This window comes from Arachis hypogaea, chromosome 15, assembly GCF_003086295.3.
Source record: "Arachis hypogaea cultivar Tifrunner chromosome 15, arahy.Tifrunner.gnm2.J5K5, whole genome shotgun sequence".
In the NCBI taxonomy this organism is placed as follows: domain Eukaryota; kingdom Viridiplantae; phylum Streptophyta; class Magnoliopsida; order Fabales; family Fabaceae; genus Arachis; species Arachis hypogaea.
In genome coordinates this window covers 19731109-19741206 of record NC_092050.1, presented here as the reverse complement: position 1 = coordinate 19741206, position 10098 = coordinate 19731109, and the positions used below count along the sequence as shown (strand labels likewise).

The following is a 10098-nucleotide window of genomic DNA, read 5'->3' as shown; positions in this document are numbered from 1 at the left end:
TTGGTGGATTCATGAAGCAATTTTCGTTTTGGGTTATTCACGTAAATTATTTTCTCCATTGGCTTATTTTTGTTTTTTACCCTAAAAAAAATGACACAGACTGAATGTTATAATCCTGGTTCTAAATATTAGATTGGACTAATCGGTCGAACCAAAAATTGGTGATGAAAACGGTCCGGCCAGTGCTTAAAACCGTTAAATCAAAAATTGCTTGAAAACTGTTGAATCGACAAAGAACCGACCGGTTCTTATAAATGACGTCGTTTCGATTTTTGAAAAAATAAAAAAAAACAATCCAACGCGCAACGTGTCACCCACCTCCTTCCCCCAACACCCCCCCTTCGTGACTCATTCAAAATCAGAAAAGCAAAGCTTCAAAGTTCAAAAATTAGGGTTCTAAGTTCCACTGCTGCCGCAAGGAGTGAGCCATTGCCGCCGTCCGTCGAGCTTCCGCCGCAACCCTCTCCAACCCCTGTTCGCTCTCAAACTCACCAATCGCAGGCACGTAGCTTACTCCTCGAGCGTCCGTCATGTTGCCGTCGTGCTAGCCGTTGTCTTCATATGCTCTCTGCTCGCCGTTATGCGCTTTCTTTAAAGAAAAAAGAAACCCGTTCTCCTTCCCCTCGAGCAGCGCACCGCAGGTTCCCCACTTCTCATCCTCCTCAGTCAGATACAGGTATACAGCCCCCCACCCCCAAAACACAAACCCAAGTTTACTCCCCCACCGCCGCAAGGAACTCACTCAGTGCCGCCGTCCGTTGCGCTCAAACACCACCGTGTCTTCGTCCGGTCGTCTGTGGCTCCGCGCTTCTTCCTCATTCAACAATTGGTGCGTCTTCCTCGAGCTCACGAAGGCAATGGCTTCATTTTTTTTAAAAAAATTCGTTCTCGGTTTTTTTATCTTTGCTCAGAACATTGATTCAATGATTTTTTTTTTGAGATTCTGCTAGAATATTAATTTTTTTGGGATTCTATTAATGCTACTCAGATTGAAATTTAAATCATTAATTAGCTCTGCTCCTCCTGTGCTATATTATACGGTTTTCTTGTTTTGGATTGAATCATTAAATAATTAATTGATTTAGTTCAGTTAATCTTTGGTAAAATTACGCCGATTTAGTTCACTGCTTAACCTTGTTAACCTTGCTTTAGTTCTCAAGTTGCTTGTGGCTTCAATTGAAAGGGATTGTGAATTTTGGTTTAAGCTGTGATTGAAGTTTCCTTCGTTTGGGTGTTCTTCACTTTCCCAGGGAAGCTTAGCCTTTGATTCTTTGAGCATACACGTTCAAGTTACTGTTCTCAGCAATGGTAATTCTTAGATATTTCTTTCTTTGTTGCTTTGTTTTAAATGTTTCTATAGGTGTTGTGTTGTTACTGTGTTTTAAATGTTTCTTCGATTCTTTGTTGTGTTGTTGATGTGTTGTCTTTCTTTTTCTTGAATGCTTGTATTGATTTGCTGTTCGAGGACCTGCACACCGACTTGAATTCTTGCAATGAAGCTTTCCATGTTAAAACTGTTTTTGCATACAAAATGAATGTGATTTGATCATTTCTAATTGATATAACTTATTGTAGGATGAGCTAGAGATTACTTTGAAGCTGTTGGAAAGGAAAGGAGGTTATTAAGCAATTGGAGAGATGGCAGTGCTTATAGTGCCTTTTTTTTCCTGTTAATCATTGTGCTGAACTTGTTAAAATTGATTTGAAAACTGTTAATTTTTGTTAAAGCATGTTAATTATTGTGCTGATTTTGTTAATCTTAGTTAAATATAGTTCATTTTTGTTAATCTTAGTGTGTTTATTTATATTTTATTTATTATTTTATTATAAAACGGTTATTCTAGTTGAACCACAGTTAAACTAGTTGGACCAATAAACCAATAAACCAGTCACTAGAATAGTTCGATAATCGATCCGATTTTCAGAATCTTGAATATAATACCGCATTAGTAGAATTATCAAAACTGAGCACAAATGTCAAAATCTTCAAAGATAAACAATGTCGTCCCCAACAATACTTCAAAATAAATACTATCTGTAGCCTAACAATATGTAATAACCATATGAAAGTTGCTGAACCGGCCGGTTCTAATAAAACGACGCCGTTTTTTTTTTAAAAAAAAAAAGAAAAACTAGAGATTCGTGACCTCTCCCCCGTCTTCCCCCAATCATTGGTGCACCCCCTGGCCCTCTCTGAAGCAAAGCAAAATCCTAGCTTCTTCCTTGCCGCCGCCGTTCCCAGGTTCTTAGTGCCGCCGCTTCTTCCTCTTCCCCCTGTCCGGAACCCAGGTAACTCGGCACGTCGTCCCCATCTTCCCTGGCTTCTCTGTTCGTGGCTTGGAGCAGCTCGCCGTCGGGTCGCCACTTGCCATCGTCTCGCCGGTTACCGTCCGTGTCTCCGTTGAAGGTTAGTGGCCCTGCTTTCACTTCTTCGCCTCCGCTTCTTCCTTTTAATTTCTGAATGCTCGGCCTTCTTCATTTTAAGTTCTGAAATTTTTGTTCTAATTTTCTTGTAATGGTTTGTGTTTGCTGGTTGCTGATGACTGAAATTTTTGTTCAAATTTACTGATGGCTCTATTTTAGTGTGTTGTAATTGATGGTTGTTGTGAAATTTTAGTTCAAATTTACTGATGGCTCTGTTTTAGTGTGTTGTAATTGCTGATTGCTGATGGCTGTGAATTTTTTTTTTAAAAATTTACTGATGGCTCTGTTTTGTAATTGCTAGTTGCTGATGACTTTGAAATTTTTGTTCAAATTTACTGATGGCTCTGTTTTGGAATGTTTTATAATGTACTAATGTTTGTTGTTGTTTTGCAATTTGTAATTGCTGGTTGCTGGTTGCTGGTTGCAGGGAACAGATGAAAACCACTGAATTTCTGCAACAAAAGAAGAGGGAAAAATGAGGTTAGCGCTTAGAGCTTAGGGCATTGAAGGATTGGATGAAAAAGATGAAACTTTTGGAACCTTTGGTTTGTGGGTATGTGAGTTGGAAAGGGATTGAATTGGGACTGAGGAAAAATTGGGATTTGGCGATGAATCGGTACATAAAATTGGTACCAAATTTGTTAGTAACAACTCTTTTGGGGAGTTCTACTATTTGAAGTTGAAATTATGTTTTTTGTGGCCATCTTCTTCTCATGCTATTAAATTATATAATTACTCATCATATTCCAGTTAGATTTTGTGGCCACTGGATGTGCTAAAACATTTACAGTGATACTACTACCATGCCTTCTCTGTTCAACTTCACTAGTTAGTAGATACCTTTTCATGTTATTATTACTCAACATTTGTAAATAATTGTAATTTAAACAGGATTTTATTGAACTGTAAATTATATTTAATTGATTGTTTTGGGAGACTAAAGGGTTAAACTTCTTACTTCTTAGCTTAGTTGATGTATGTAGTTAGTTATAATAATTTTGACAGCTTTATGTTATGTAACTCTGCAACTTTCTTTTAGTTTATGTGAAAACCGCTCTCACGTTTGGTTTATTCATCGTTTCTTAGAATATACGTTTAGAATTTTTTGGTTTTACTTGCTTTGAATCTGATGTGGAATTACTGTATTGAGAGGATTAAAGTTTTGTTTTCTAAAACCAACCAAAAGAGTAGTAGTGTTATAGTTTTTCGATCTTAAGGATTTTATGAGAATATTGTGTTTGACCGTAGTAGGAATAATAATTATTCAAAACCATTCAAAGTTTTGAGTTTGTATTTTTGATAAGATCATATATAGATTTAGTTGATGATATCTTATGTAGTGTTTTAAATTTTGAAAGATACGTTTTATTAAGTGTTTATTTATAATTTATTTATTATTTTATTCTAAAACAATTTTTTGGTTGAACCACCAATTGGACTAATAAACCAATAATTAGAATGGTTTGATGATCCATCCGATTCTCAGAACCTTGGTAATAACAGATTATAGATTTAAGCACGCACACCCTTGAGGCTAACCATGCGCGATGATACATCACCATGCGGTCCCCTCAATGAGGAACCACCTTGAGTCCTGCCTGAACCTCCATATGCAGAATCTTGATACCGACCAGATCCACGTCCTGCTCGGTCCCTTGAATATCCAACCCCACCTGCTTGGCCTAAAGCCAATGGCCTTCCACCTCCACTACCATATCGCCCACCACCTTGTCTTGTCTGAGAACCCAAGTCCTGCCACCTGCCACTCCCAGTGTTGTTTCCACCAGCAGCAGCAGCAGCATAATCCTGGCCATCCCTACGCCTCATAGGAAGATCCAATCCACCACCACCTATCGTTGCCTCCATTGCTCTTTCATTACTCTCGGCAAGGATGGATAACTTCTCTGTTAACTGGAATGCCAATGCCTGCAACCTAGAGTGCTCCACATCCTGGAAAATAATGCAGCCAGTTGGCTGGTCCCAGCTTGCATGAAGCTCTTCATTGATCATCATCCTACTAACAATGCTATGAGTATGAGCAACAGAGAGATCAAAAATTTTTGTGAGTTGATCAAGGCTCAAAGAATCATAAGATGATGAGAACGTAAAGAGATATGTCCTCAATGCCTCCTCCTTGATCTTATCTTTCAGCATTGCAAGTACAGTATCTCTGTTTCTAACAAACTTCCAAACGTCAAGAGACACAATGATGTCATAAGCCTTGTTGAAGTCTCCTTTGGTAAGAGCCCTTGTGGCAGCCATAACATGGTCTCTGACATTTTCAGGTGGACCAGTAAACGTTTGCTTGTCACTCACCTCAAGTAAGCGGCGGAAGTTCTTACTAATGACTTTGCGCTTTGCATCATGAACATTGGCTGCCATATTGGGAACTTCAAGAAGCATAGCGGTTGTAAGATGCACTGCCTCCAGGAGCTCAAGATTTATGTGCATATGATATGGCATCTGACGCCTTCTTTCCAACCTTTCCTGGAAAAGGGGGAAATAGGGTATGATGTCAAGTATAACTATCGAAGTTCTACAAATAAATAAATAAATGATGCCTCGGGAAATTAGGAAAAAAACCTACAACAATTTGCAAATATGAGTTTTTGAAAGATATAACGCAAGCAAATCATGCATAGACAACAATGTCGAAGTGTCAAGCAAAAATGAAAAGCACTCATTGAAGTAGTTTAAAAATTAAGCAGTTCTACTTTTAAATAAATAACTAAGAATTATTCCTCACAAAACAACTTGCACATTTATTTTGGGGAGTGGGCTTGAACAAATATTTGTTTCCCATGTGAAGTTTTGGCAGACTTATGCAAACACATTATGCAGTGCAAAATAATAGTTCAATAAAAAAATGGAACATAATATTTTGCAGCTGAAAATAATCAGTTCTGCTTCTGAATAAGGAACTACAGAGCTCTATTTTTAACACCAAAAAAAAAAAAAAAAAAAAAAAAAAAAAAAAAAAAAAGAAAACTAAATAAGCCATCTGCAGAAAATAAAGAGGGGGTAGATTGGGACCTGTTCTGGGGTCTTTTCATGATAACGACTCTGTGACACACCTTGTGCAAGCAACTCCTTCACCCTTCCACCAGAATAAAGTTCAGATAAACAGCCATGTGCTTCGGAAATCAACCCAAGCCGAAAAGCACATAGACCCAACTGTGCCATAGCCCTGTTAAACAGTATCTGTGTTGATATGTCCATATGCTGAACGCTGTCTTGCAAGTGGCTCATGAGCAGCAGATCACGGGATATTGAGAACTCGTCAAGAAGAGCATGGTGGTATATGTCACAAAGCATTGCCCGTGCTTTAGTGCGCTCATCACCATACTTGTATATCAGGGTAACCAATATGTCCATTAGAGTCCTGCTGTTCTCAGGGAAGGTAGGTTTGCGGGGCACAAGCTCAGGAGTAGCAATAAATGGGGTGGGAATTCTTGTATCCTCAAACCCTTTCTCCTCACCAGCCCCTTCATTATCCCCATCTTCAGCCAGCTCGGCCAATTTTTTCATTGCAACATAAACCTCCTGTGGTTTGTAGTAAACGAGTTCAACCCTCCTCAAGGCCACCTTAGAAGCAGCTTTGAAATCTCCAACCCTTTCAAGGTATTCCTGGACATTCTGAGCAAGAACAAGAAATATTGGCTCATCCCTGAGTCTCTCAACATACTCACGAGTATGTGGATCTATGCACTGCAAACTCTTGAAAAACTCGGCATCTATTCTTTCCAAGAAAGCGACCAAGTTTCCCCAAATGCGAATTGGTCCATTATGGTCAGGGCCCTTCTGTGTTTCATTCTCATCTGGCTCCACGGCATCATCAACAACTATGTTAGGGTATTGCACTAAAATGTCAAGAATGACCAGCAAGTTATGCACACATTTTTTCCAAACATTAATGGGCATGTGCCCACTTAGGCCAGGGTTAACATCAAACTGGGCAGATACCACACTAAAAAGGATCTCCAACTTCTGTGCAGGTGTTTTAGCAACTTTTGTAAGGAAAGTAAGCTGCTCAACCTGCTCAAACCTTCCAGTTCCCTTCCTGCCCCTTGCTGCCACAACCTCCTTGAATTTCTTGTTGACGGTGTCCCAAGTGATCTCACTAGGGTCTTTCATGAATTGCCTATCCATAAGTCTGTCTCTCTTGCTAAGTTTTTGGTCCCAGGGTCCCTCACCAGCATCGACCTTTTCATCTTCATAGTGAGAGACTTCAGAATCTGATTTCAGGTCATCTCTTCCCTTAAGCTGATCCGGCTCGATAATCTCACCATCACTCTCATACTCTTCCTCAGATTCCTCCTCTTCTTTCTCCTCCTCACTCTCAGGGCTCTCCCTGCATTTGTTAATCAGTTCCTCATATTGCTTATTGTTCTTCTTCAACTTCTGCTTCATCGAGTTCAAAGCCTTAGCATTGCTACTACTCATCTTCTTTTTGGCATCCTTATTGGCTAAAGCCTGAGCCAAAAAGTCTTCCAACATCACCAGGGCCTTGATGTAGAGACTGGGGACCTTCTCAGACTCGGTAACACGCATGACCTTCTCAAGCTGCTTGTTGATCTTATCAAAGCTCTCCTGCAAGCTCACCCAATCATTGATCTTCATGGCATTCTTCATCTGATCAACGGTAGAAGCCATCTCCTCGAATCGCTTATCCTTTGCCGACCGGACAACCCGCCTCTGGCTATCCGAGTCATCACTGTCACTCACCTCAGTTGTCAAATACCTCGTATTGGCAGCGGGACCGACTTCACCAGCCGTCGTCTCTTCAACCTCATCAAAGTCACTGCTTTCTTCCTCAGAATCGCTCGCACCCTAGTATTATAAAAAAAAATAACATAAGAAACGGAGTGTTCTTCAATCCCATGAAATTACAAATTAAACCAACGAGGCACTGAAATTCGAAACAAACCTGGGTCCAAAATCTTGACGCCATCGTTTGTCAAAAGCTCTAGAAAAACGAATCTATTAGAAAACAATGAAGAAAATCGATATATGCATGCAGGCTTCTGTATGTGTCCGCACACTCAGAGGAAAAGAAAGAAGTGTTTACGGAATTTATACAATACTCGGATATTTATAACTGCGAAAATAGATTGGCGGGAAAAAAAAGAAGAGAAATTGAAAAATTAAAAGTGAAAGGATACACAAACCTGAGAAATCGGGGGCAGATTAGGGTTTTGCTGGTTGATGGATTTCTGCCGCTGAAGCTCGACACAGTCGATAGTGTGGGTTGGCGGAATTCAGAAAAAATGAACAGATTACAAAGATAATTTGATTTGAGAATAAGATTTGATTGCGAAGTAGGATGACACTCTCGTATCGAGTGTTTTTTTTTTGTATTTATCTATTCTATCTGTTCTATTATATAACAATTGAATTTCTAGACCTAATGATAAAGATAACGTGACATATTTATATTTTTTAATTTATTTTTTTAATTCTTTAAATATAATTCATTATAATAAATTAATTATATTAATTAATTAATTTAATTTAATATTTAAATATCACACAATTTATTATAATTTATATTAATCAATTTATTATAATTTATTATATCAATTATTTTAATTTATTAATTTATAAAGTATATAATAACATAGAGGATTTGTTACTTATTTTAATTAAATACAATAAATATAGATTAATTTAGTTAAAAGATATTCTCTTATGTTTTTTATTTGTTTTTTTAATTCATTAAATTCAATTAATTATAATAAATTAATTATATCAATTAATTAATTCAATCAACTATTTCTTAATTTATTTTTTTAAATTTAATAAATCAAATAAAATCAATTATACTAGTTATTTGTATCGACTAATTGATTTGATTAATTTTTAAAAATACTTTTATTCAATTTATTTTATTTATTTAAATACATGAATTATAATTAATTAATTATTTAATTTTATTAGGATAAATATATCAAATTCTATTCTAAATATAAAAATACAAACTTTTATTCCTTCTATTTTTATTTTACCATTATAAAAGACCATATATACTTGAAGAAAATATCATTTGTTTATCAATTACTCTTTCGTTGAGTAGTTTTTATGACAATTTTTTCTTCTTACGAGGCGTCGTCGTAAGAAGGCAACCATCGTGGACACAAACCACCACACCCTCCAACTCCCGTTAACTGAGTGCTCATCATTCGAAACTATATATGATATGTTAGTGTTTTGTCGATTTTTAGCAAATCGATGGTGGTTCGATTCTAATGGTCTGGGAGCGAAACCAACTCCTCTTTTCCAGGTACCAATTTTCTATAAGTGCATCAAAGTGTCTTCGATTAGACAGGTATTGAAATAACAAGTTAATAAAAATTTGTAAAAGGATAAAAGAAGTTAAAGACAATAAATTCAAAAAGTAAATTAACTGAAATCGGAAAAGGTTTGCATTGAAATTTAAAGAAAGCAATAAAGGTGTCTTAGATTGGGTCAAAGGACTTTTAGCAAGAAAATTAAAGATGCTAGAATTTAAATTGCATTCGAAAGTTAAATCATTATTTGAAACATAAATTTGCTTAAAAAGTAAAGTTTACAGAAAGATAAATTGAAAAGATAAAGACATGTGGAAGGAACCCTACAGATAATTGACTCGAAGCAGACTCAGAAAGTCTTTGGGGATGTGAGTGTGCGTGAGTAATTTCTGAAGCAAAGTTCCAACCATTATTTCTTAAAACTTTCTAATATTTATAGTCTACATCTGTAACTAATTATTAATTACATGGTGCTGTCTTGTATGCGCACTCCCTAGTAACCGTTCCTGCTTTTTTACTAATAAAACGTTACCCATCAATTCCTCACGTGGTGAAAGCCTTCAACTTCTTTATCTATGTAACTGTTCGATCCTCTACTCTAGCACCTATTCGATTTCTTACCCAAGCACATGTTCGACTATGCTAGTTCGATTCAGTAAGGTATTCGAATCGAGTCCGTGTTAAGTAACTTTCGATTAATGCTTGCACGTGCGCCCTTTTCGACCTTTGTTCTCACCCTAACATCTCCTCAATATCTCGAATTAGCTCATCCTAGTCGAAAATATTTTTCGACTAACAAATTGCCCCTAAGATTAATGTGTTTTCTTTCGAAACCACTTCTTGGAAAGTAAAACACTTAATCCTAATTCAAATAATCTCTTGAATCAGTAATAATTACCATTTAACTTTCATTAATACTGACCCGTTCGACACGTTTCTCGTGACTTGCGCTTTCTATCTCCACCACTTCGCCTTCTTCGCAAAGTTACCTCTTTTCTCTTTAAACTCCTTCTACGATAACGGCTACAGTAAAACTTCCTTTAAATTCGACACTTCCGTCTTTGTTAGACTTTCTCGAACCTTTAATCTCTCGACTTCTCTTGCATCTATTTTTCTTACACAACCTTTATTCTCCAATCTTGACTTCTTTTTGCTCTACAATGGCTGCTTCTTCATCTCAAGCTGCTGCCTTAGACAAAGACAAAGGCCCCGTGGTGGCACCACCAGCTCCACCAGCTCTTATAGTAACTTTGTTGCTCATCATATGGGTAAGGAGGGCACTGCTGTTACAGACGATGAGCATGTAGCCTTTCTATTTTATTGGCTAAATGCAATCATTTTCTACTCCCGAAGTGTCCAGATGTCAGATTTTTCTTCCTCTGGCTGC

General features: G+C 37.3%; 1 protein-coding gene and 1 long non-coding RNA gene across 5 annotated transcripts; one reads left to right on the top strand and one right to left on the bottom strand.

The window, feature by feature from the left end:
- Positions 1-292: 292 nt before the first annotated feature.
- On the top strand, positions 293-3366 carry LOC140179622 (uncharacterized). 4 transcript variants are annotated; one of them, XR_011873261.1, is made up of 4 exons: positions 293-854; positions 1251-1308; positions 1576-2407; positions 2852-3366. It is a non-coding gene; the product is annotated as an uncharacterized lncRNA (long non-coding RNA). The 4 variants fall into 4 exon arrangements; XR_011873260.1 differs by having other exon boundaries at positions 313-829; XR_011873259.1 differs by having other exon boundaries at positions 314-829; positions 1153-1308.
- A 421-nt stretch (positions 3367-3787) lies between these two features.
- Positions 3788-7812, bottom strand: LOC112749860 (eukaryotic translation initiation factor 3 subunit C). The gene is made up of 4 exons (XM_025798279.3): positions 7593-7812; positions 7352-7390; positions 5458-7254; positions 3788-4911 (listed from the first exon to the last, which is right to left on the bottom strand). Exons 2-4 carry the CDS (start codon positions 7373-7375, stop codon positions 3937-3939), a joined length of 2796 nt encoding a protein of 931 aa, XP_025654064.1. The 5' UTR covers positions 7376-7390; positions 7593-7812; the 3' UTR covers positions 3788-3936.
- Between the last annotated feature and the right edge of the window lie 2286 nt (positions 7813-10098).

Bases quoted from the DNA above. Each gene is read 5' to 3' on its own strand.
- LOC112749860 (XM_025798279.3), bottom strand. From the start codon at position 7,375: ATGGCGTCAAGATTTTGGACCCAG. The intron at 7,255-7,351 runs GTTTGTTTCGAA...TTATAATACTAG, and splicing joins CGTCAAGATTTTGGACCCAG to GGTGCGAGCGATTCTGAGGA. The intron at 4,912-5,457 runs GTCCCAATCTAC...CCCCTTTTCCAG, and splicing joins ATGAAAAGACCCCAGAACAG to GAAAGGTTGGAAAGAAGGCG.